Source organism: Pterocles gutturalis, unplaced genomic scaffold (assembly GCF_000699245.1).
Source record: "Pterocles gutturalis isolate BGI_N339 unplaced genomic scaffold, ASM69924v1 scaffold11655, whole genome shotgun sequence".
Classification (NCBI taxonomy): domain Eukaryota; kingdom Metazoa; phylum Chordata; class Aves; order Pterocliformes; family Pteroclidae; genus Pterocles; species Pterocles gutturalis.
The window spans coordinates 17,091-43,697 of record NW_010138321.1 but is presented as its reverse complement, the minus strand read 5'-3'; the positions used below and the strand labels follow the sequence as shown (position 1 = coordinate 43,697).

The following is a 26,607-nucleotide window of genomic DNA, read 5'->3' as shown; positions in this document are numbered from 1 at the left end:
CTTTTCCAGACATTCCTGTTGCAGTTGAATTGCACAGATGAAGGCTTTTATGGGGTAGAAATACAGAAGGTAACAGAGCCCAAGACCTTGCTCTCTGCTGTATTACTCTGCTTGTGTGCCACGGAAAAGCCCACTAGAGTGCGAATGCCGTTCAGGTGGCCATAAAACAGCGTGCTCAGCATTTCAGGGTCAATACACAGGTTTTCATGGTGGTGGTGTGCCCTCCCTCCCACTCTGTGGGTTTTTTTAGGTTCTAAATTCTAGGAGAAAAGCCTGAAACTCTGCAGTTACACCTTGGTGTGTACAAGGCAGTTCATACGGCCTGATTCCCGGTCAGAAAGTCCTGTATGCCTACCTGCCATGTGCCCCTCTGTGTTCAGAGGGTCTGTACAGTCCTGGTGCTGGTGGTGAACTCTGTGCACGGGAACTGGTGGCAAAACAAAAACATTTTTTTGTGCTGGCAGTGTCAGAGCCACATAGGGTTTATAAGAGTTAAATTCTGTCTTGTCTGTGATTGTACAAAAAGTGTCTGCACGCTGAGCTCTCTTGTTCTCCAAGATGATTTCACTTACTTGCATTTTTACTTCCAGTTCTTTTTCTAGTTAGCAGTTTGAAGCGTTTTTCCATTTAGCAGATTCTTTGGCTCACTCGACCGTTGTGTCTGCCATGTGGAGAAACTTAGGCAGGGATTTAGAGGAGGGTTAATATATTTTATTTCATCAATCAATCTAGCTGGGGAAAAAAAAAAAAAAAAAAAGACAAGCTTCCTGAACTGCAAACCTTTGTGGTCTGTTTCAGCAGAAGAAGAGCTTGTGTTCCTGAAATTTGTCTCTTTGCTGCTGCATCACATATTCAAGATATTATCTTTCTTTACAACATTGTCTCAGTGATAGCGCTGGACCATCCCAGCTGCCATAAGACTATTATATAACATGATGATCTCACTCTTTTCAGATAATACTTAATTTCTGGCAACAGTTCTGAGTACTTACTGTGGTGACTTTCACTGTAAAACATTTTGCACAAGTCTTCCCTTGCTTCTCTTTTCAGATTCTGTGGTGGCTTAATCAAAGACATAAAGAGGAAAGCACCGTTCTTTGCCAGTGACTTCTACGACGCTTTAAATATTCAAGCACTTTCAGCCATTCTTTTCATCTACCTGGCCACGGTGACCAACGCTATCACTTTTGGAGGATTGCTTGGTGATGCTACGGAAAACATGCAGGTTAGCAATTGCTTTCACAAACAACAACTCAGTCATTCGCCTTTTGCTGTGTACAGTCAGCCAGAGGGGCGTTCGGCCACCGATGAAGCTGGAATTCTGGGTACAATTAGTGGGGGCTATCCTTTGTTTCCACTGAAAGTTGGCTGCTTTCTCTGCTGTTGGACCGCTGACCTTTGTAAAACCGTACAAGCGGTTACCTTAAATGGTGTTTGAGAGATGGCCAGGGAACAGAGGGGTCCTTGCTCCTTCTATATAGAGTTCTTCTGGTCTGCTCTCTCGCTTCGTGTCTCGCTTGTACCGTTTCAGTCCAATTAAGTTTACTCAGTCTGATTCAGACTTTCCATGTCATCAGAGCATAGTGCTGTATCCTCTGCATGACTCTAAAAATCCCTGGACTTCTGCCTCTCTGGTGAAAAGAAAATCCCGAGATTGAGAGGAGAGCAAGTGAATTGGGAGATGTGACACAGGAGAAATGCAAGTTCTTTAGAAAGACGGATTTTGTAATAATGGAGTCTCAGATCCTGGGTAGCATACTGCATATCCAGGGACAGACTGGATCAGCGGTAAAGACAAAAGTAGGGGCTTCCAAGGCACGGCTCAGTTTTAGATGAAGTCTAAAAGGAAGGGATTCTGTATTCTGTGGATCGTTCGTGTTTGACCGGAGCAGAATTATGCTCTAGCAGTACACTTTAGTATTCCTTTGGCTTTTTGAAGGGGAAGAAAACATAGGAGATTGTATTTAGGTCAATTCAGTGCAACCACATGCAATGTCCTAAGAATAATTAAGCCCGTCGTGACAATGACTGTGTTATTCATTTATGCAGGTTTAATTAAAGCAAAAATAGAAGAGGGGGGCACCTATCTGGAGCTCTGTGCTTCCCTATCATAAATGACAGGCTAGAGTAAGATTCAGCAGCTTGGTGGAGTGCCAAACTTCCCTCTCCCCCGTACAAATACGCTTTACCTCTTCCAAAACTCAGCTCCACAGCAGTTGTGCAAACAGATGCATGATGCACAACCTTTAAAAGAAATTATAGCACATGGACATAGAGAATGAAAAGCCTCCAGGATCTACCAGTGAGGATCGCTCTGCTGTCACTGAGCAGCAGAGCAGAGTCTGGCTGCTTTGCATCTGTACAAGGTACGATCTTTAAAGTAAGATTTGTTTGGAGTAAGACCCATGCATTTGCTGTCTTGTTATTCTTCCAAGAACCTCATGAACCTTCTCGATGTACTTATTTCTGAGTGTGCAGCCTTCCACTGGTTTAAACTGGTGTTCGTTTGTTGAACACAATGGCATGGTCTCATTTCACCCGAGTATGTCTGAGACCATGAGCTGCAATAAGAGGGGAGCTGCAACAAGGGGGAAAGATACAAGGAAGAGAAAACACAGGTTGTGTTTACACCATGGGTTTCTCTGCAGTAGATAAAATCCAGTCTGAATTTTCCCATTCCTCGGAGAAAAAACCAAAAACTATAGAAAGACAAAAGCTGCAGGAAGAGTCTGCTGTGAGCTCAGTGATTTATTCTCCATGTTGAAAAAGGAAACCGCTGATGCTCTGCAGTTAACATCCCTTTGGTAACAGGGTCGTGCTGCAGCAAATGCAAACACAGTGTAGCAGTGAATGACAAAAACTCCAGGAGCGGCAGAAAGAAGCAACACACGAGTCCTGCCAAATGCTTTGTCCCTTGCTCCTTAGAGGTCTGCTGTCAGGGAGGAGGGAGCTGGGGGTGTAGCCAGAATTGAGGACTGATAGCAAGGAGGGGGGGCTGTGGATGCACTCCCCTGGCTGCTCGCTCCCTGTTGCGGTTTTACCATTAAACTTCAATTCACAAAAGCAGAGCAAAGTGCAGGAAAGTGATCATGGAGCTGCTAGAAAAACCAAATCCCTTCGCTCAGTTTGTAACGTAGCCAAGGCTCAATGTAGGAAAATACTCTCTTGTTATTTTGTAATTTGTGCACTTAAACATTTAGTTCATTCTCACATGCAACAACCAGTTGAAATTGCTGGGTTTTATTTATGTCCTGATTTAAAATTCAAGTACCAACAGTTTTTTTCTGAACAGCTCACTGTGGGTCAGAGGCTTAGAGAGTTTGGCACAACTGGCTTTTCTTTTGCCATCTCCCTTCACCAAATCTTTATTCACCGTCCTCGTTTGCAAAGGCATTAGGTCTCTTGGCTGCTGTGGGAGCTTGGTAAGGTTTTCAGCTGCTAGTTTTCAACAGGAAAGCGAAATTCTGTGTTCTTTATGCCCAAATGCCTCTGTATCCTCAGAGCCACAGTGATGCATCCGAAGGTGCCCGGTTCAAGTTGTTCCTTCAGGGAGCTGCTCGGTGGGATGAGAGTCCAGGTTCACGTCAAGCGTTGCCCAAACCATTGTGATTTCCTGCAATGTGAAAGAGTCAGGAAGCGTGAGTTTCTGTAAGACATCTGAGAGCGTCAGCTGCACCGAATCTTTGTATCCACTAGCCCATCTTCTCCAGGATGTGGTCACATTGGCAGAGCCTCATTAACTCCCAGGTTACGCCAGCTTCTACAGCTGAAGACCAGTGCCTAAAAGTTTTCTCCCCAAACATTTTGTCCTCATAGAAAAAAAAAAGTATTTTGGGGGCTACCACGTCTCAGTTTGTGCTTCTGGTTCCCTGTAAATAATTATGTGGCTGCCACTGGGTCAGGCGCTAAAGGTCACCCGTCCCGCACTGCCTGCCCCAGAGAGCCTGACACGGCCAACTTTTCTTTCAAAGCTTACCTCAGAGTTTTATGTTTCTGAGAAAAGACACTATTCTTAGCTACAGACACGTGGAAGAATGCAGGGAAAAGAGATTCCAGATGCGCTGGCCGCGAGGGCCCCCTGGGTGAGTAAAGCGGGAGGAGCGAAGGGGGATCAGCGGCGTGAATGCCGTTCCTTGCCCTGGGAGCGATTCTCTCGTTCTCGCAAGTCCCCCTAAGGCAAGAAGCAAAAGCTCACAGGTGCCATCCATGCTTTCTGTAAAAACCTGAGCGTCCTTGTGTGAAGGCTATGGCGTAGCAAGATCTCCCTTGTGCCGTTAGTGATGGGTATTGCCAACAGCGCTTAGAAATGGAGGGGACCAAGGATGTCACCTCCTGCCACGGCGAGGTTGTTCGTGTCCACTCTACAGCAGCTTGTCTGGATTGGCGAGTGTCAGGAACAGGCGGCTTTAAACCTTCCTCAGCTTTTGCTGCTCTGCACAGCTGTTGTGCTGATGCTTTAATTACCCAGCAATAGGAGTGCTTGGCCACTGGTATTTTGAGGTCATGTTTGTGGCCAGAAAAATAGTTTATGATGGCTTTAGAGAAAGTTCCGCTAGTAATTTAGTAGATAATAAAGATGTTCTGCTCTATGTCTAGCATCGTGGTTTGACATATGACAGTGTGAACATAGTTTCCTCAGTGTAAATAGGAACTTGGCTCTTTCCAAGAAAGAGAGCCACAAAACTTAATTTAAATTCTTTTTGTTACCACTGATAAGCCAGAAAAACTGCAACCCCAACCCTGCAGCTTGTCATGGATAGAAGGAAGGCTCTGCTCGTGCCGTTAATTAGTGGTTGCTCAGCACATGAGGCATTACTGAGGCTGCCGACTCAGGCACAGCTCCAGCAACGCATGTAAGCCTGTGCTTGGACCTGCCCCAGTTGGTGGGCGAGTGCTCCTGGAGAGGGTGATGCTGGCGGCTGTGCATCTTGTCCAGTAGAAGATGATGCTCTTGGTGTTCCTTTAAAACTCAGTCAAGTGTAAAGAGATCAGTTTGCATAAGAGCAAATGAGGTAAGATCCAGCTAATTCCGCCAGTTTTGTAGAAGGCTGCGTACCCAGTCGGTCATCACGTTTCATTGGCAAGAAACTGTGCCATTGATATGGCATCCGTGTTTGGCATTTTAGCAGTAGATACTGTCCAGCCATAGTTTACGTGAAAATACAAGAATCCATCAGGCATGGTATTTTATCATTCTCCAGTGAAGCGGTTTTGCCACGCATGCCGAAGGTAATTGTAGAGCCCATTAAATATGGAATTAATTACTTGCTGGTGCCATCTGAGGAACTTGGATCTCAACACATGACTGCTGGATGAAGTAGCCTTGTTTGGTTCTGTCTCACTTACTGAAACAGTTACTTAAAATGGAGGCATCGTGTTTATCTGGAGTATCTGCTCAGCTGGAGGGAGGACAAACCCCATACTCCGTTGCTGTGGAGGGTGCCAGCGCTGTCCTCCAGCTGTGCTCTGCCATTTCTGTTCGAAGGGCCCCGCCAACGTGAATCCTTACTGGCAGAGATGTGGGTGATCTTCAGAGAGTTCTCAACACCTCTAAATGCTCTTTGAAAACACTCGCCTCCCCTTGTCAAATAGGAAATACAATGTGGTGTTACTCAGCTCTGGGCCGCAGAGGTAACTGGGGGGTTTGCTGGGCAGAAGATGTTCTCCCCTTAGTCTTGGGCATCCTGGTGTACAGCATGTAACCAGTCACTGATGTCACTACTCGTTTTCTCGCAACGGTGCAAACAGAAAGGGCTGTTCAGCAGAACTAACATCTCTCCTCTGTCTACCGTAGGGCGTGTTGGAGAGCTTTCTGGGCACGGCAGTCACTGGCGCGATATTTTGCCTTTTTGCTGGTCAGCCACTTACAATTTTGAGCAGCACAGGACCTGTCCTGGTCTTTGAACGGCTTCTCTTTAATTTCAGCAAGTAAGTAAAAGGGCGGAGGAGGGAAGAGGGGAGGAATGTCTCACACTAGTAACATCCTGGCTAGGGAATGAGGTGGCTGGCGGTGGGGAAGGAGGGGATTTAGCGCATTAAATGAAACATCTATTTGTTCCTTGTTGAGACTGCAGTGCAGTCACGTCTGGGATTGTCACAGGCACGCGTGTCCCAGAGCACTGCCTGCTGTGCGGATGCGTATCTCCTCGGGGCCTCTTGGAAATTCTTGGCCAAGTCTGTCCTCGATGAGAGGTTTGCACTACAGTGTGCTGTTCCTCCCCAGCTGCTGCAGAGGTTTCCCCAGCTGCTGTGTGTGTCCTGTAGGAGCAAAGACAGAAATCCAGCTCTCGGTGATTTCACTAACAAAACACCACAGATCTCAAGGTTACAAAAAAATTTGTCCTTAAATCAGTACTGGTTTTGTTTTTTTTTTTTCATTTGAAATCACTATTGTTTATAAAAGCAGAAGTAGCTATGGTAGGAACAACTGTCTGTTTCTGTTTGTCCCCCAGATTCTTCGGTGGATCTTCGCTGCATTAAATGCTCTTGGGTTTTTTTAATTTTAACTGCTGTAAGGAGGTTCTGCTCCCTCCCCACCACATTAGCATTGAGGCAGTGATGAGAGCTGAAACCAGGAGCTAAAGGGAGCCCATTTTGCTGGGTGTTCTCCTTTACTGCAATGCTGTCAAAATACAAGGAGGGTCACTAGAGGAGTTGGCGTATTCACTGATGATGTTGTGTGTGCATTCACTGATCTGGTCACTGATGATGTTACATGTAGGACTACTGATGCTTTGGATGGTGTTTTGCAAGGAGTTCATTTCAGGTTGTACAGAAATTGCCCCGATCACATGTGGCGCTCCGTTCCCCCATCAGGGAGCGTTCACAGCACTGCACGTTGTGAGAGGTTTGTATTTTAGGAGACAAAACCAAGAGCTTTTGGATTTAAGGCGTTGCTGGGCGTTCTTTTAAAAGCAGTTGCCTGTGATGTGGAACAGCTCTTTGGCCGTTTGTGGTTATATTTAGAAAAGGTCTATTGAATTATTAAGCTGAACTTGGCTGCGGGTTGCAATAAGGCAGGAGACACAGTCTGTATGTTTGGTGGTTTAATTGTATCTCCTTCCTCATTATATTTAATCTCGGTGGGTAGTTACTCAGAAATAATTGAGAGCATATAATCACATCTTGCCTGTGAATACCTGACGTGTTGCAGAAGTCGTTTGAGGTAGCGCTTCTGCGAGGCAGATGGTGTATTTTCACATGATCCCACCTACAGACTGCTACCCTGGACTCTCCTGGAGTGAGGTGATTTTGTCTGGTTCCCTAAATCACTTCATAACATCGCAAGTAGCGCAGAGCTGGATGAAACGGGCAGGCTTCGGTTCTCGCGCTGCCTTGTCAAAGCTGGTGGTATTTTATAATCAGTGCTGCTGGGTTTGAAGCCTGAACAGCCCCGCACCACGCTCCCGTTGCTGTTACACAGAGCCGTATTCATGCCAAGCCAGGGAGAAGTTCAGCTTGGAGTTGGGGATGCCACGGAGAGGCTTCCTGCGCCTTACAATGCCATGTGGTCCCCTCCTGCCTGGCCCTGGGACCGCCGCTCTCCTCCGCACCGTCTGCACAATCCTGCCTAACAGGGGCAGAGGAGATGGACGTAAACCTGGCTCTTCCCCCCTGCAGGGAGGGATGGAGCCTAGAAAAAATGGACAGAAAATGACTCTAGCCTAGGGAGGGAAACTGGGAGCTGCTGACTGGTGAGAGCTCCGCAGCAGCACGAGAGAGGGGCACCTTTGTTTTCTTTCTTCAACTAGAACGAATAAAATCAGGAATAGATGAGCTATAGCTGTTTGCATCTGGCGGGCAGGTCAAAGCACAGGTGCAGCACATGGAAGGAAAACAGCAAGATGGAAAAATACTGTCTACAGTTTTGGGAAGGAGAAGGGGGTTATTTTTAACCCGAGGAGGAGGTGGCGGTTATGAAAGCTATTGTCCTAACAACCTGCTGGAGCAGAATGGCAGGATTTTTTTGAGAGAGTCTTTTTCACAAGGAAATTGGAATCAAATACTGTGATTTTTCAATAATGCCTTTGTGGTTGTTCATATTCACAACACCCTGTTCCCTGCTGGGAGCAAAATTAGAAAAACTTCCCATCTACTGATTCATACCCAACCGTGCATCTAGCTTCGGGTGCCTGCAGGAGCAGCAGTCACCGCCTTGCTGGCAGAGCGGGTCGGTGCTACGGGACACCCTGGGTCAACTCATGTTCCCATGCAGAGTCTCTGCAGTGCCCATTGTGAGATGAGTTTGGGTCTCCGAGCTGGAAGCGATGGCAAGGGAGGCACTGGGCTCCCCTGGAAAGCAAGACCCCAGCCCTCCTGTCTTCCAGCTGCAAAACTGAGCTGTCAGGAAAGTTTCACTTCCTGAGACCTCAGAAAGAAAGTTAATCACAGCAAAAGTATTTAGCCTGTTGTATTGTGTATGCAAACTGTCCTCTGCTTTTTCGTTTGCTCTGTGAGCTTCAGAAGTGCTGCAGGAGCTTGAGGGGGTAAAAAAAAAAAAAAGAAACAGAACGTTGTTTAAAACCTTTTGAACTTGTTCAGTGGTGTGCAGTCAGGATGCCATCTGGGCTTCTGCCAGCTGTCTTCTCCGCACTCAGTTGGATGGATGGCAGCTCCTTCTCTCGAGGCGCTGACTCCGGATGTTTCAGAGAGCTGTCACCAGGGTCTTTTATTATTTTTTTTCCTCTTCTCTTTTTCTAAATCGTCACTTGTTTCTTCCTTGCCCCTTACCCTTCTTCAAGGTCAGGCTCTCAGTGTGAGAAGGCTGTGGTTACTGGTGCAGCCTGCATTCCCAAGGTGTCTCAAAGACAGCTTTTGCTGGTTTTTATTTAGAGGCAGGCTCACAAGGAGGAGGGCATTCAGTTTTTCCTAGAACACTTGATGTAGTTGGGGGAAAGAAGGGATAAACTCCTGGGCTCCGTCCCAGTACCCTCCCCAGACTTTTCTGATGCTGTTAGAGACTTTGCTCGGAGGTTTTCCCCAGAAACTGCCCTTCCTCCTCCGTCCTTCAGCGCTGCAGCCTGCTGGGGTAGGGCTCCTGGCTTCCAGGGAAGACCAGCTAGCAGGGGCTGCCGGCCCCGCTGCCTCCCGCTCCCTGCCCCAGAACAGGCAGTAACCTCCCTGGCAGGGCCTTCTCTGCTCTGCTGTTCTGCTTTCACATTTGTTCAGTCCTAAAAGGTTGCCTTTGGACTCTGTGCTGTCAGGGCAGGGCAGTCTCAAGCAGCAAACAAGGGGCAAACAAACTTTCCAGGAAGAAACGATGTGGTTCACTCCATCGTTCTCCACAGCCTGCCATGTCCTGGCACCAGGGTTTGTTGTCTTCTGGTTTGTGCTTCTTTATCTTCTCCTGCTGATATTTTGATTTCTGCAGATAGTGCAAGATAGAGACGTGGAAATGCAGGCTCCTGAGTGTGCAGCTTGGCAGGAAATTGCTTTTCTAAAGGAGATGTGTAAGCTGTGCTTCCATCGTCAGCTGATGGAAAGCTGTCTGTGTTGAGCTGCTCTTGGTGTGGACAGCTGGGTGCTTGGTCCTTTCCAGCTCTGTGCGTGCTTGCCAAGGGAGGATTTTTACTGGGAAGCCTAGAAAGAGCTTGAATTCACTGGTAACTTTTATTAGTGGAGGCATAAGCAAGACCAATCACTTCTGCATGCTTTTCTGCCACCTCGGCTGTTAAACTGCACCACCTACGTTTCTGGAGGTGGTTGGGTGAAAACAGAGCTTAGCAGGTGGGAACACTCTCATTGAGTCGAAACTAGCACAGGTCCCAGAGGCTGGGTGTTCACCACTTCTCGCTGGGAAGTCATGATCCTGTATGGATGTATCTAACCCCTGCTCTTTTCCCTTTCTGCCACCCCTGTCTTGTTGCAGAGACCATGGCTTTGACTACCTGGAGTTTCGTCTCTGGATCGGCCTTTGGTCAGCCTTCCAGTGTCTCGTCCTCGTCGCTACTGATGCCAGCTTCCTGGTCAAGTACTTCACCCGCTTCACCGAAGAAGGTTTTTCCTCCCTTATTAGCTTCATCTTCATTTACGATGCTTTTAAGAAGATGATCAAGCTGGCAGATCATTACCCGATCAACTCCGAGTTCAAGGTGGACTATATCACGCATTACTCTTGTGCCTGTGAACCATTAGATCCAGGTAAGAGAACGTTTTATTAGCTCTCCAGTTTGCAGGCGGGAAATTGCATTTGTTTTACTTTTCTACTGGGCTGCAGCCCAGACAATAAATGGGTAGATTAATCCTTCTTTATCAGTTTTCTTCACATATTCTATCTGAGCCTTATTTTGAAGCTGAAGAGTGAATTTCACCCTAAGTGCCACCTGGAATGTCTTTCTAGCTGGACTTGCTGGGACTCCTCATGAGAGCATCCTTACCAGTGGAGGCACTGTCTCTGTACCCTTGTCTCCTTGCATCCCTGTGGCTATTAATTCTGAACGGCATTTCTCTGAGGCCAAGAAGGGGCAGAGACGGTGGCTGGGTCACTGCCATGGTGCTTTCGTCACTCCTGGTATCCGCTGTGCCGTTCTATCCAGCACAGGAGCCGGATTTGTTCAGGGCGTTACACAAGCATGGGTGGTTTTGCACCTCCTGCCTGCGTGTACGAGTGGAAAAGCACAAGCAATTCCAGCAGCTCAGCCTGTCGCTAGAGCGTGGGCTGCAAGGCAAGTGTAGCCAGCGTGCGTATAGATCTGGCAACAAAACCAGGAAAAAGGGCTACAAACCCCAACTACAAACAAAAGTACACTGGCTCGTAGCGTTAGGGAAGCTGTGACCACTCCTAGGACCCTTCAAACAATGAGGACTGAGTAAGAAACTTGGTTTGAGCTCAAAGTAAACGTGAGGTTATCTCGCCATACCTGTCAAACAGGAAAAGCTGCTGTTTGCTGCTACACCTGTGTGCAAAAGGTATCAGGAACTGGGTTCATCGGAACTGTGTGCTTACGTTAGTTATTACCCGCAGGACCTCTGCAGGCACTTGGAAGTTGGCCGGGTTCTGTTTCCCTTTGAACAGCAGGGTGCTGTTTGCTCTTGCGGTGACCAAGAGTTGGGGTGGTGGGGTACGGTCTTGGATGTCTCTCTTTAACAGGGCATCGCCGAAATAAAAGTCTCCACTTGCCATCTAAACGCCTGTTCATCAGTGCTCAGGGCGAATGCGGTGGTACCGCTGGAATGCGTAGAGGAAACTGAGCACGTGGCAGAAGCCTGCACATTACTTTGTAAGAGATTTGGGCCTGGAAACACAATGCCGGTCTCTACCTTTGTTAAAATGCATGGTTTGATAAAGCTCACAAACCCTTCCTGCCGTGGGTCTCTTCATCTGATCTGCCTCTTGGTTGGATGTTTCAGAGGGTAAAGATGGGAAAGGAGTTGCCGAAGTTGAGGGGAAGACTGGAAACGGCAAACTGTCTGGGAACGGAGCAGCTAACAGAGTGATCCCGTGTTTAAACTCAGCCCAGGACAAGTTCAAAAAACTAATTTGAGGCGTGTGTGTGTAAAGCAAGTGTCAGGGTTACAGTGTGCACAGGGCTGGCAGCACTAGCCGGGTCCTTTGGCTGTTCTCATCCCTTCCTTGGTGGCATGTCTGTCCATGGTGGATTTGATGCACAGTAGCAAGGAATTTTCCAGAGGAACAAGTGGCCTGTTAGATGGCTGCCAGCATGTCAGCCTCGCTGCTGACAGTTTGGTCTTTCACGGGGCTGAAGCACCCTGATGCATGTGTGTGTCTGACAGCATCCACAAGCAAAACACAGCGCAGATTTAATTCTTGCTCCTTCAATAAACAGGTCTCCACATCGGCTGCTGATCTCAGCTACAGAGGAGATGTTCTCTCTTAGCACGCAACAGTAGATCAGTGGCAAAGCAGCGAACAGCAGCCAGGACAGGGGCTAAACCAACCACTTTCACCAAGGGGCTCTGTGTGCCTGTTGCTGGTGCCTGTATGGAGGCTCTTCGCCTTTCCTTAGGGCTTGAAGGAAGACATCCCGCAGGACCTTCAAACAATGCCTTTGAAATCGCCGACAGGATGTGTGTACACCCTGGCAATTTACTCAGTGTGGCACACGGCGAATCCCCTGTGATCCCCGCGCCTCCTCGCACCTGTGTCTCTGAGCAAACACGCTCTGTTTTCTAATAGGGCAAGAAGTTAGAATGCAACACCAGCACCCAAACCCACGCTCCGTCCGCGTTCAGGAGAGACAGCATCCCCGCGCCGGTGCTGCCCTGGGGCTAAGGAGCAGGCTGCCCGCTTGGGATGCTCCGGCATTCCCATACTTGCCCTTTCTGAGGCATCGCGAGGAAGAGGCTGGCAGCAAGATCTGCAATAATGCTTCAGGGCACGGCAAAATCCATGGCCTGGGGAAGATTGCCTACATATAAAAATGTCCTGCGACTTCTTCTTTGGACTCTAGGATGATTTCAATAGTAAAAAAGACAAACGCGCTTCTTCTTTCTCCAGCTAAGCAATTGTGACCTATGCAATATTTTAATACAGCTTCAATATTCTTACAGGACATAGAAGTACCTTCAATACCTAATTAAAATGTGAGGATGTAGTTGACAGGCCTCTTTTCAGGAGAGATTGCATTTCTACATGAAATTTAAACTAAATTATTTCTAATCCCATGAAAACAAAAGGAATACATCTATCATTGTCAGAGTGAATGCTGCCCCTTTTTTAAGAGAAATTGTCTCCAACGTGTGGATTTCAATTACTCTCTATTTTTTTTTAACTCAAAAAATGTGTTTGTGCTGGGTTCTGAGGTGCATTTTACTTTTCTGGATATCTTTGGAGATGTGCGTTAACATCAAATTAATAATCATGAGAGGTTTGTGGATATTTTAGTTCAGAAATCTTTAGAAAAATATTTTAAACTAATGAAATATTATACTCTCTGTCTTTCTATTTTATTTTTATTACAATGAACTTAAAAAAAAAAAACAGTTAAATTTGCATGATGTTTCACGTATCCTTTTTTTTTCCCTTTTTGAAGTGATTGATGATGAATGCTTTTGAGTCAGTTGAGCAAAAAGATTGCAAACAGTTTGATGGTTTTTTTTTTTTTTTTTTTTTTTACAAAGATGGAGTAACAAACGATTTAACAGCTGCAATTTGCTTTCCTTCCTAGCTGTTTCGGCACCATGCTCACAGTGTTCCTTTTTGTGTCCTCTCTTGCAGTGAATAGCTCGTTATTTAACGGGACAACGGTACCGTCAGCCGATGAGCTGTTCTATTCCTCTGCGGAGACGGTAAGTGCCCTTTGCAAGCGCAGGGATTATATGGTCTCTGAAGTTTTGAAGTGCCACATGTTTCTGCTGGGCCGTGCCAATAGATCAGTAATTGATCAGATGAAGAAAATCCTCACGCTGAAACTCCCCCATTGCCCGTGACACAGGGAAAATGTGCTTTTTGGCGTGCTCACTTGACCCTCCAAGGGTTTCTCAAAACACAGTTTGATAACGTGAGTATCGAAACACAGAATAACAACTTTCTGAGGAGCGCAGATCATACCTGTCTGTGTTTCTTTGACGTGGTGGCCACTTTTGTGTGGCATCCCGTGGCCCAGCAGAAAGGGAGCAGTTTCTGAGCTGACTCCGGGCACGAGGGAGTGCGAGAGACAAACTTGAAGGCAAGGGTGTTGCTCAGGGTCCCCGGAGGAGTCGGTCACGGGGCGCAGAAACAGAAGCGAGGTCTCCTGCTGGCCAGGCTGCACCCTGTGTGCTCTTCGCTGCTCCCTGCCTTCTTCTCTGCCCCACCTCCGTCAGCTGCCTGCACTCCCTGAGCATCCGAGTCGGCTCCCTCGGACAGGGCTGAAAACGAGGGTCTCCTTGTTCCGCTGCCCGTCACAGAGAATAGCACGCAGGGAGGTGATGAGCAGCCCCAAGCTCCGATACGACACCAGTCAGGAGCTTCCACTTCTGTTTCCTTAGCAAGAACAACTCTCCGTGGGTTTGGTGGGTTTAGCATTTGGTTGCCAGTCTCGGGAGAGGGGGAGCCATGTGTAAGAGGAAGGCAGAGAACTGAGCTGAGCTCTGGAGACATGAAAACAACCCAACAGGTTACATTTCCAGGCTGTGCTTTCTTGGAACAGCAATCTCAGCCCTCCTCCCCCAAACCCCTGATGTGCAGCACCCGCCCTGCAGGGTGGTGGGGCTGGAGGGGGCTCCCGTCACACCGGGCTGTGTCTCTCTGCCTGATTTTGGGAAGAGCCAGGGGGCCATGCTGCCAACCCAGGATGCTCTGCCTTAGCCACGGTCTCTGCTCCAGGCTCCTCTTTGGATGCCTTCTAGTTTCAAAGCACAACCAACGTGTGTGAAATGCACCCCTGGATCTTCGGTGTTTTCTTCCTCTCCCTCCTCTGAAAGCCCCGTTTGCTCTCCCCTCTGTCACCACCCTGCAGCTGGCAGTCAGGGCAGATCTGCAGGAATCCTGTCGATGAGGGAGGAGAGAGCCAGTGCTGAGAGTGCAAATGTAGCAGCACTTGGTCAAACAGCGACTCATAACTGGCTTTCTGTTGGGTTTTTTCCCCCCACTGCCATCAGTGTCAGCAAAATCATGCCTCAGTTCTGCTCTGAGGCTGAACAACACTGGCTGAGGAAGCTGCAGTTTGTTACGTGCAGCTTCAGACTACAATTGGATCAGCGTGCAGTGTTGGGAGGCATATGAGATGTATTTTTCAATGTACACATGTGAACAAGGTATTATTAAATTTAACATGAGGCCATGAACCTTTTGCTTTCAGAGAGTACCTTAAATATTTTCAACATTTCTAATATAAGCTTGGGTTTTTTTCTACTTGAAAATCTCACTTATAATATTTTGAGCTTTGTACTTTTGCCTAAAGAACATCCTTTTTGTAGTAAATGGCTTGTTGGTCTGAATTAGTCTGTGCTCACATTTGTGATAAGTTCTCTATAACTTAAATATTCGGAGTAAAATTCTCTTTCCTCTCTATGGATTTATCCATTTTGAGTATTTAAAAATATTCTTTCTCTCTGGTGGGGTTTGCACGCAGAAAGGGAGGAGCAGAGACATTTTGATTCTGAAACTTCTCAGACTGTCAGAAGTTTGTAGGTACCTGAAATTCCTTTAAACTTTTCTTGGTATTAACATACCCTCTCTGCATTACCAGTGTCCCCCGGCCAGCGCGCTCTGTGCATTCCTGGAATAGCCTCACGAGCTCGCTGCTATCTGCACGTTTATGCTCTTGGCCCCTCGTGCGTTTGGATTTGTTCTGTCCCCATCCCTGCGCTGACGTGGTTGTGAATTATGCAGGCGCAGGGAGGGGAAGAGCCACTTCCCTGGGCTCTGCTCCATCACCGGTGTCAGGAAACGGGTGATCAACTAGTGTGTCCTGGATTCCTCAAGGAGAGTTCAAATCCAAATGGTGCCTCCCTATCTGGCCATTGCCATCAGTCATCGTTAGTAACGAGGCATTCACATCAGAACAGAAGCAATTGAAGGAAATTCCCACGCAGGTTCTTATTTGGCAAGGCTGTGAGGAAGAGCCCCTTGGCTCTTGCTGAAATCAGTGGCAACAGTTGTGTTTGTGGGTGTCACGTTAGGTGCCAGCAGGCGAGCTGGGGCCATAGGACACATCTGGAGCTACGGGCACTTGCTGGCAGCTCAGCCCAGACCTGCGGTGCTGCTGTGGTGCCATGGGGAGGGCAGGCAGGTGGGGATGTGCTGTGTCGGGGGGGATGGCAGAGAACCTGAACCTCAGCATCCTTCTGGCTGCTTCGCTGTGAAACAGAGGGGGCTTGGTAACTCCAGTCGTGGGGAAGAGCCAGGGGAGTGGGTGCAGAGGTGGTCTTGGGCCACTCCAGCTTCTGTATGGTGTTCCCAGGTGATACCATCCTCTGTCCGAGTTAAAAGCTGTTCTGTCTGTGCGCAAGCACAGGGATTTTCAGTCTCCCCTCCACGCCTCCCTATTCCTCCCAGTATTTTTCCCGATGCTTTGTCCCCATTCCTGTCCCAGCCTGAGCAGTGCTGACATGAGCAGGGCTTCATGGCAATGTTCTCTTTTTTTTCTGCAGGACAACACCACCATTGACTGGTCATCTCTGACAACGAAGGAGTGCTTGAAATACGGAGGACAACTTGTGGGCAACAACTGTGGCTATGTCCCTGACATTACCCTCATGTCTTTCATCCTCTTTTTTGGCACTTACACCTGCTCCATGGCCCTGAAGAAATTCAAGACCAGTCGCTATTTTCCAACCACTGTAAGTATCTCCTTTCATCCTAACACTTTGTTTCTTTGCTCTTTCAGAGCACAAAGATAAGCCTTCCTTTTGGTATAGCTGCCATACAGACAGGGACGAGCGCTTTGCAGGGAGGGCAGATTGCATTTGGTGAAAAAACATGGTACTGGTTAACCAAGGTATGTCTTGGGATTGCTTAGCTTTCACTCCTTCCGTATTTCTGGAGGGCATGGGTAAGGCAGCAGAAGAGCCAAAATGAGCCCTCGTCTGTCGTGGGGGTGCAGCAGGGATTTTACAGGTACTGAAGGCAACACTTCCAAGCTGAGATACACAATAATATAGTTTATCAACCTTAAGAAGTCACAAGAGTCCTTCAGGCATATATAATTTCAGCTGGCCATTTTCAGGGTGACACACAGCTTCATGTGACACGCTGACTCTGGGGTAGGATTCTGGTTTTACAGAGATCAAATGACCAAAAGGGGCTATCAAATCCTTATGTCACAGTCTCCCTGCTTATAGCCAGGAGGAGTATTAGGGGGGGACTAAAGGAGCCCTTTGCTCCGTCACTGAGTAAAAGTGGGTAAGCGAGCTGTCCATATAGAGCAGTTACCACGTGGCTTGGGCAATGCTCAGAAATCAATGCAAAAACGTTGAACTCTGCTACAGTCCACGTCTGGTCTACCTGTTACGGTGGGGACCTAAAGCTGAAATCCCCTTTTGTCCCTGAGGATAAGGTGCAAAATACGGATGACCTGGAAAAGCTCTGCATTGATTTAAACAAGGGTTTGCTCAGACTCACAGCCAGCTTGTCTGCGTCTCTCAGGTGCGTCTGCTTGTCTCCCCAGCTAAAGCTCCCCTGACACGCATGCGAGCTGGCAGTTTCCGTGTGTAACAAAGCCAGGTTTTTCCCTGCGACCTGCCTCCCTGCCCCCCATTTTTGGCATTCTGACCCATGGGGATTTATCCTGCATGGATGTTTACTGTTCTGCTGTCTTACAATTGAACCTCTATTATTTTTAATAAAAAGGAAACAAATTCCATCCAGGCTGGAATGCAGCTCAATTTATCTGTAACCATGTGAACCGGGGAAACCTGGAAGGAACAACAGCTCTGAAAAGATCACACAGACAAGCACGGTGGGTCCTGCCCAGTTAAATTTCAGGGCTTGACCAGTGTCAGCTTTAGCTTGTTGTATTCCAATGACTTCAGTAGAGTTGTGTTCTTCAGCACATGTTGAGGATTTAACTAAGAAGCCTAGTTTCTTCTCCTGTCTGTTTAGTTTGTTTTATTACTTGAACAAAAACCAACATAATCTCCTCCACTCATACAGAACATCTCATCTGTTGTGGAAGTTTGGGTCTACCCAGGCCCCTGAGCTGGAAGACAGGGAGCAGAGTGAATAATCCAAGGGGAAATGGTTAGCAAGCTGCTACGTCACTTAGACGCGCACAGGTCTATGAGGCTGGATGGTATCCACCCAAGGGTTCTGATGGAGCTGGTGGAAGTGCTCACCAAGCCTCTTTCAATGACTTACCAGCAGTCCTGGGTAACTGGGGAGGTCCCAGTTGACTGGAGGTTAGCAAGTGTGAATCTGTGATTCTCATCTTCTAAAGGGAAGTTCATGACTATTTTCATTGTCTGGTGTAAAATACCCTTTCTTCCCTTCCCTATTTGTTTTTTTTTATCAGCATTGCAAAATCAGTCATATGAAAAGACTGGAGTCTGGGGATAACACAGTATTTTTTTAAAAGCCACATGCCTTACAAATCCTGTAAGATTTTTACAAATCCTGTAAGATTTGACTTGTGTCAAAAAAGCAGTCTCTGGCCCTGCATAGAAAAACACGAATATGTGAACCCTAAAGAATCAGAGATCAGAAGGCAAACAGGTGGAGTCAGTATTTTATATGTCTAAAAAAGTCACTGTTTTTATAGGTTCATTTGTAAATGTTCAATGTCTGTTAACATTGGAAGCTGAGCCTGAGAAGTCTCTTCAGACCCTGCTGCAGAGGAACTAGGTCTCCATACGAGTGGTTGTTGGCTGCTGTTGAATGTAATATCAGCGAGCCTGCCTCGAAGGATTCGTATGGGAGTTTCTTACAAAAGCAGTTTTATTTTTCGTTAGGCTTGTTTTCGTACTTCCCTTTAGGCTTAGTTGTTTGGCTTTCAGACAGTGCAATAAAGTACCAAGGCACGTTCGGGAAAATGGCATCAGACGTTACAATGCGCACCTTCGTTTCTACAAAAGAATAAATTATTAGCTTGTCTTGCCACTGAACGCAAGGCTGGAGTATCACCTGGAACCTAAAGCCTGGGTGAAGTGGTGTTTCAGAGCGCTAACCACTGTTACGATATCAACTTCTGTTTCAGGCCCGGAAGCTCATCAGTGACTTTGCCATTATCTTGTCCATTTTGATTTTCTGTGGAATAGATGCCCTGGTAGGTGTGGACACACCAAAACTAATTGTGCCAAGTGAGTTCAAGGTAGGTCCTTGTCAGCTTGTTCTGTGGTTTGTGGAGTCGGTTCCCTTTTCCACCCCTCTGCCCTGTGTAAAATGACTTTCCCTCAAAACAGGAAAGCAGTCAGCTATCTGGAAAAGACTGCTTTAAGCAGGTGATACCCTTTTTATTAGCATCATTTTACTGGCTGATTTATCTCCTAAATTCTTCCTCTGTAGGCCCAGCTTCTCCCACCTCCTTTGGGTGGTGCAGGCTCTTGCACCCAGGCTCACATGAGCTGGGCTGTGTGCTCGGTCACCCCAGGGGCCACACGTTCCCTTGTTCAGGTCCTTGGAAGCACTTCAAGAAGCTGCTCAAGGGTGCTTGCCAGCAAGCCTCTCACAGGCCTCCTTGTGTCCTTGTTGCCATCAGCTTGCAAAAGCTAATCCACAATAAGCAATGGTTAATTTGGAAGAACCTTTTCTTGCTGTTTATGGGAAGGATGAAGTTGTCACAAACCTCCCAAGTGTCTCCCTGTAGCCATTCAATGGAAGGAAAAGCCCGGTTGCTGGAAGTACAAGTGTGTTTAGAACACCATCGCCTCTTGTATTGCGCACAAACCTCCCAAGTGTCTCCCTGTAGCCATTCAATGGAAGGAAAAGCCCGGTTGCTGGAAGTACAACTGTGTTTAGAACGTCATCGCTCCTGTATTGCGGCTCTAACTCAAGCTTTCCTTCCCTTGTCCTTAAAAGCCAACCAGTCCCGAGAGGGGTTGGTTCATCCCACCTTTTGGAGGGAACCCGTGGTGGGTGTACCTGGCAGCAGCCATCCCTGCACTGCTGGTGACGATCCTCATCTTCATGGACCAGCAAATCACAGCCGTCATCGTCAACAGGAAGGAGCACAAGCTCAAGGTGGGTGTGCGTTGTGTCTTGCACGTGTGCAAAGAGCTGCTCGGTGCCTCTTCTGTGCTAGAGGTGGAGGAGAGCCTGTGGCAGTGCCGAACACACGTGCCACCTCAGAAACGTTATTGCTGTTGTTCAACGTCAATATGTATTTTGTTGACTAACGCAGAGTTTTTGACCGGAAAACCATTGATTGATTTTAAAACCTCGAGTGTTGCGCAAACAGCATTTGCCTTTCTCCTACAGCGAGAACCCTGTGCGGGGCCAACTCATGGTGTCTTGTTCAGGAAGCGTTTATTGATTTTGATTGGCTTCACCGTCGTGTGGCCTGAAGCGTTCCCATGTCGAGAAGCTTTGGGACTGCTCCACCTGCTTCCTTCACAAACAGGTCCCATGCCAGGAGTAGTTGGATTTCGCAAAACCAGCCACCTACCGCTTCCCTTCTAGGTGGGGGAAAGGGCTTAGACCCATCATGTCCTACCTGACCCCAGAGCTGCCGTTTGCCTTGGTAATTCTGCAAGACTTTGCATTTGAAGAATTAGAAAAGCAAAGAGTGTGTGCATCTAGCCGTTTGCCTTGGTAATTCTGCAAGACTTTGCGTTTGAAGAATTAGAAGAGCAAAGAGTGTGTACGTCTCACCACAAACAGAGTTCTGTGCTTGTCCACTTCGCTTGCCCACCTGGCATGCTCTGCTTTTCCAGTAGGAGATGAAAAATTATTAAATTAAATGACACCGTAAGGGGATGCTGTGTGTATCGGGTGAGTCAGCACAGAAAGGTGACCAGTGTGGGGCTACCAGGTCAGGATCAGCAGAAAGCCTTTGGAGGGAGGGCGTTGCAGCAGGAGCCATGCCCATAACCTGGAGAAGGAGCTGGGTGGGCAGGTTTTCCTGCCCTGCCTGGGGAATGCCATGAACCCTGGCACGGGGCTGTGTGTGAGGAAGTTTGAAGTTCAGCAAGGATGTTTGCCACGGTTTTACAGCTGACTGATATCCTTATGCATCCTCTTCTGTCACCACGTCAGGTAGGAAGAGGGGGAGAGTTAACTGTGGAGTAAATGAACCGACGTGTGTGGATCTGCAGCGAGTGCCTGTTTTTAGGAGCTGCGTTATTGCATCCGAGACAAAAATCTCTTGCCTTATCACAACGGATGTGTGGATCTGCAGCGAGTGCCTGTTTTTGGGAGCTGCGTTATTGCATTCGAGACAAAAATCTCTCTTGCCTTATCACAACGGGCTGAGTTTCTCTAGATCTGACAAACCCCTGTTACTGTGTTTATCATGTAAGACAGATCTGACAAACCCCTGTTACTGTGTTTATTGTGTAAAACGATCGCTGGTGGATGTGCTAGCAGTCAGCAGAACAAGGTCTCTTTGTGTCACAGCCCTCCCTGAGCGAGCACAGCATGTTGTCGTGGCTGGCAGCCGCGCTCAAGGAGGTTTTGGGGTGCTGGGGCAGCAGAACAAGGTCTCTTTGTGTCACAGCCCTCCCTGAGGGAGCACAGCATGTCGTCGTGGCTGGCAGCCGCGCTGAAGGAGGTTTTGGGGTGCTGGGGTGATGGCAGGACCCCACCTGTGGTGGGTATGGCCGGAGACGGCCCAAGTACGACAGCTGTGTTGGCTTTACGGGGCTGTAAAATGCAAGCAATAAGCTGCAGAGATTTGGGGGTCTCTTTGTGTCACAGCCCTCCCTGAGGGAGCACAGCATGTCGTCGTGGCTGGCAGCCGCGCTGAAGGAGGTTTTGGGGTGCTGGGGTGATGGCAGGACCCCACCTGTGGTGGGTATGGCCGGAGACGGCCCAAGTACGACAGCTGTGTTGGCTTTACGGGGCTGTAAAATGCAAGCAATAAGCTGCAGAGATTTGGGACATACCAAGGGCATAGCCACAGTTGGATGTTATTTAAAGAAGAGCTTTGTATCCGCTGACATATAACAGCCTAGGATGTAGTAATGTTTTTAAAATAAACTTTCCAGACTGGCGCTATGCAGGTATTCATGCCTGTTGGGTTTTTCCTTTCCCTGCATGGTCAGGTCTATTGAAAAATATTAAATTCCTGTAAAAGGAGGCTCTCCCTTCCTGCTAATGGGACACGTTTCAAGTGGCCTAACCTGTGAGAGTAAAGACTCGCTCAAAACATGGGTAGTGCCGGGTCATTATCTAGGTATCTGCTTCATCAGTTATATGGAGAGCTGCTGGAAATGGAGCTCTGGTGTGAGTGGCACCTTTACTTGCAAACGAGGAGGACGTCTGGTCTGTGTGGTCACGGCGGGCGTTAGACGCTGACCTGTGATTTAAGACCATCCTGAGCCTGCCCTGGAGGAAGAAGTCAGAACAGCAGGGATGGGGAAGGTTCGTTGTGTGCCATGCCGAGCACCGGCTGACAGCCTGATGGGGCTGGTTTGAAAGCACGCTCGGAACGTCCCGTTTTGCTGTCCGGATCTGTGCAGCCATCGGATGGAGGCGGTGAGGGAGGCAAGGCAGGGCACAGGCATCAGCGAGCCTGTCTGAGGGTGCTGCTAGCGCAGATGTGCTTTCTGCTGCTGTCCTGCCCCCTCGCCTGGGTGGCTGTACGTGTTGTTGACACAGCCTGGGTTTTAGGTCTGTCTCCTGCTCCTGACGAAGCAGGCGTATCGTTTTCTTCATCACTGGAGGAATAGATTCACTATTCTTCCCCCATGAAAAAAGCGGCGCCTCGTCTCTTCAGCTGGCAGGCACTGAGCGTGGTTATGCTATCAGCACCAACTGCACTTTCTTAGTGACAGAGGATAAACACTCCAGCAAAGTGCTGTTTAATAGAAAAACTGTATTTCCCGCTTCCTTTGTTACGGTTGTGAGCACATGCTTTTGTTTAACGGAGGGTTCTCAACTCCAAGCCTGCTGCTCTGCACCAAAAGCTGCCTCCATACACAAATTGTACTCTAGGCCTAAAGAAGGACTTTTTTTTTTTCCCCTGCTAGTGCCTTGCTAAGGTATTGGCCGGGTGTCGCAGGGTGACCGTCCCGGTGCTGCTGGCCGGCCAAGGTAAGCGGCACATGTGTTAGGAAAACAGTGAGCACTGTTCAAGACAAGCTGGGTTGCTTTCCTTCCTGGGTCACCGAGCAGGTCCAGATCAGTTGTTCTTTCCAATAAAATCAAGTTGAGCAGGATTAAAGAAAGGTTAATCTTCTTTAAAACAGCAAACCGTAGGGATTCCTCTGGTGTTTTTCTGAAGATCCTGTTCTTTGGTGGCTCTCTCGTTTCTGTCCTTCTCTTGGCACCCGTGACTGCTGGATTTCCTGTCTTAGTTCATTAAGGGATTTAAAAAGCAGGAGATCAGAGGTCTTTAAAAGGAGTGAAGAATGAGGGCAGCTTTCTCCTGCCGATGGGGTGTGAGCCCATGAGCTGTTCTTGGTGCATCCCCCAGGAGAGCACAGGGCTGGGTGTTGGAAGATGCCCCAGCACCAGGCTCGATCGGCAGGACCTGGACCGTTTGTGAAGTCCCGAGTGCGAGATCTTGCAGTTGGTTCTTTGGCATGCAACGGTACCGACCTTGGCTTCCCGCTACATTGGAAGAAGTCCTGTGCACTCGGAGCAGAGCAGAAGGATGAACGGCTCACGCGGTCACAAACCGCCCGCCTGCTCTGGCGATGATCTTCCATCTGCTTGCCCTCTCCAGACTCTCTTGCTGCCGCTCATGCTGTCAACATGGGCTGTCGTGGTTTTGCACATGCTACAGGGAGGCCACAGCGGGGTGGGATGGTGCTGGCCATTCGATTTCTTGTCATCATGGTACCTCATTGAAAAAATGGGAACATTAAATTATAAAAATAGCACTTTATAGAGGGGTTTCGGGTTTGTTTTTTTAAGAGACAATTGCAGAGCTCCTTCAGAACAGTGTGAACCCATTATAACCAAGATATATGTGTGTGTGTGTGTGTGTATATGTCTATATAATGGATATGGAGAGATGGAGAGATATGTATTAAGTATATACATCAATATATGCTCTATATATTTCTCATATGTGGAGAGATATATAATAAGAGCTTGATTATGGTATTTACAAAATACAATGTGTATCTTGCCAAATATTTATTTTGTGAACGCAGTGCTCTTTGATGGTATTTAACTCACGCTCTGTTGTGTCAAGTAACTAAAGAGCTGTTTGACTGGTCACAGGGCTTGGCTTGTACCCCCTCAGCCTCCAAGGACTAGGTGGTGTACACAAGGTGCTGGGTTTTTTCGCAGGCTGCTTGCAAGCCTGCTGCTCTGCTGTGCTTACTGCATGCTTATGTTTTCAGAGCTTGCCAGAGCTGCAGTGCTTACCTGTTTTCCCTGTTTTCATCCTTTGAGGAGCAATGTGTCCTACTCTGCTGTTTCAGCAATTCCTGTTGGCCAAAAGATGCTCTAAGAAGGAAATGCTGTTTGCCTGGTGTGTCTCCACCCCGGTGCCAGAGCCCTGGCTGTGCTGTTGGGTATGTAGAGTAATTAAACTGGAGGTTGTCTTTTTCCCTTCGCAGAAAGGTGCTGGGTATCACCTGGATTTGTTCTGGGTGGCCATCCTGATGATCATCTGCTCCTTTATGGGTCTGCCCTGGTATGTTGCTGCTACTGTGATCTCCATCGCTCATATCGACAGCTTGAAGATGGAGACAGAAACTTCAGCCCCTGGAGAACAGCCCAAGTTTTTGGGAGTGAGGTATGTCAAACCAGAAAAGCCTCAATTGCCTTGTTTGCCCACAAAGATCAGTTTGTACTGTAAATGGTCTTGCTTCGAGCAGGACACGTGCAGAGGTTCAGGGGGAATTTCCAAAAGCCGTCTATGAGATTTGGCAGCACAGCTCTCTAGCAATTCCTTGGACAAATCCCCATGGAACTCCTCAAAGGTTTATTCAGCCAGATCAGACAGTTTTCCAGTTTGAGAAAAAGAAGTACGTGGTAAATTTACATCCATGGAATTTAGAGAGGCACTCATTAGCAAATATAATGGTAACAAATTTAAACTTGTCATGCCTAGAGTAATCAATTTACTTGATCAAGTCATTTTTTCCCTGTTTGGCTGCCTTAATTAAGTGATGTGAAGTGCTTTCAATAGGAGCACTTCTGGAAATCAGGCCACTTCTTTAGGCAACTAAATAGAAATTGAATGGCCTAACTTCCAGTACTCAGACATACTGTTGGCAAAAGTATTTTCAGAGGTAGGGAGCGGCTGTGGGTGCCAGTGGGGGCACGTGCCCAGCTCCCCACGAAGACCTGGGCCAGGGATCGCAAACTTCTTTGTGCTTAGTGTGCTGTGGGGGGTGAGAGACAGCGTTCATCCAGCTGCTGGAGTGCTGTGAGCAGGACTCACAATGTGGTACTTGAATTAAGACTGGAGAGCTAATGATTTATGACCCATTTGCATGCTGTAAATACTGCCGTGCAGAGAATTTGGTTAGCTAGTTAGTGGTTTCTAATGTTTAACATGGAAACACGCTCCTTCTCACTCTGTAGCGATACTCTGTTGATCCACAAACAGAGGAGCTAGGACAGTGTACAGCTCTGGTGTTCAAAAACTGATGTGTGCAAGGCTTGGTTAGAGCCCAGATACCTGCCTGATGCTGTTGGCTTGTAGTCGCCAGTCTGCTTTGAAAATGTGGCTGCAAAAGCGAGTTGTCAGGCTTTATGTTGGCTTTGAGTACTCTGAGAGGGAATAAAACCAGAATAAAAGCTGAAGCCAGGCTGCTAACTCAGTGATTTTGTTCCAGGGAGCAGAGAGTCACCGGAGTCATTGTTTTCATTCTGACCGGTGTGTCTGTCTTCATGGCTCCGATCCTAAAGGTAAGCACCTCACCTTCTCCGCTTCCTTCTGCTCACACAGCGAAGTCCACACGAGTGGCAAGGACCACAGCGACGGCCGGGCTGTTTTTCTGCTACTAAAAAGCTCATCATTGAAGGGTGGAAAAGTAGATGAGTGAGAATTACTGATGCTGTTTTACAGTTTTATAGAAGCTTAAATGCAAACTTTCTGGAAGGAAAAAATAACGTCAGTGGAGTGTGCTAGATAGTAATAGTGAAAAACTTCAGGGCTGGTGATTTTGGGGGCTGGGATTTTTTTTTTTTTCATTTTAAAAATGCAAATGTTTGCATTCTTAAATGCAAATTCTTCCATGTTTACATAAAGTTTTATTTTGTGCTTTTGCTGTGCCTGTGTTTTATGGAAAATATATGGTGGATAAAGCTTGAGAGCCTATTGAGGACATGACGGGAGGGTGGCTGGCGGTGCAGCGAGGTTGCTGTGTGGAGGGTGCAGATGAACAGTTGAATGCGTAGTCAAGAAAAGTCCGTTGGCATCTACTTTGTGTGCCTGTGAGTTAGGTCTGTGCACACACACACAAACCCAAGCGTTGACATCCTGCGTTTGCCCCTTTGCATGGGGTCCGTGCGTGCGGAGCTGCTGGGGGCTGCAGGAGCACGGCTCTGTGGCACCGTCTCTTGGGACAGATTCCCTCCTGGGAGTCCTCTCCTCTGGCAGCTAAAAGGGACTTTGCTCTCTTGCTCTGGAAGAAGCCATCGAGCGCAGAGCTTGGGATGATTCTGCACCACGTGGCAGAGCTGGACCTGGCTGAGGATATTTTGGAGGGAGTGCCACAGCCTATAGATGTCTCAGTTTCTCATCGGCCCTGAAGTCTAGCTGCTTCTAGAGGAGAACACGAGTCCTGCAAACGTCCTGGCCAACACCACACTAGTGGGGAGCCCGGTTCCTGCAGTACGTGTTAGTTGTCACAGGCACATTTTCAGCACCTTCTACGTGTACCTGAAGAAAATCTTCATGTGCTGCTTGCTCCCAGGCCATGTGCGAGGAGGTTGTTTCCGTGAGAGAAGAGAACACACAGAACCGATGGCAGTGAGCAGCACCTACAGCTGATGGTATTAGTCCAGGGGTACAGTTTTGGCCAAAATTCTTTGGGACAGTTGCCACTGCGTAGTGAAGCTGTACCCTGCCTGGTACCGCTGCCAAGGCACGCGCCTCGGCAGCGTGAGGCTCCTGCAGCTCGCCTGGCTTCTTGTGAAAAGAGCCAGCACAACAATCACATTTT

At 47.9% G+C, this 26,607-nt stretch overlaps 1 protein-coding gene across 1 annotated transcript in view; it reads left to right on the top strand.

Annotated features, from left to right (window-relative positions):
* SLC4A4 (solute carrier family 4 (sodium bicarbonate cotransporter), member 4) overlaps positions 1-26,607 on the top strand; it is a gene marked incomplete at its 5' end in the record, with an annotated part of 50,355 nt that overhangs the window by 11,203 nt on the left and 12,545 nt on the right. The window contains 9 exons of the mRNA XM_010082959.1: positions 1,051-1,225; positions 5,795-5,928; positions 9,869-10,140; positions 13,178-13,248; positions 16,036-16,224; positions 18,576-18,689; positions 19,397-19,558; positions 24,049-24,227; positions 25,276-25,348. Coding sequence (XP_010081261.1) covers positions 1,051-1,225; positions 5,795-5,928; positions 9,869-10,140; positions 13,178-13,248; positions 16,036-16,224; positions 18,576-18,689; positions 19,397-19,558; positions 24,049-24,227; positions 25,276-25,348 — 1,369 coding nt within the window. The remainder of the gene's footprint in view (positions 1-1,050; positions 1,226-5,794; positions 5,929-9,868; positions 10,141-13,177; positions 13,249-16,035; positions 16,225-18,575; positions 18,690-19,396; positions 19,559-24,048; positions 24,228-25,275; positions 25,349-26,607) is intronic.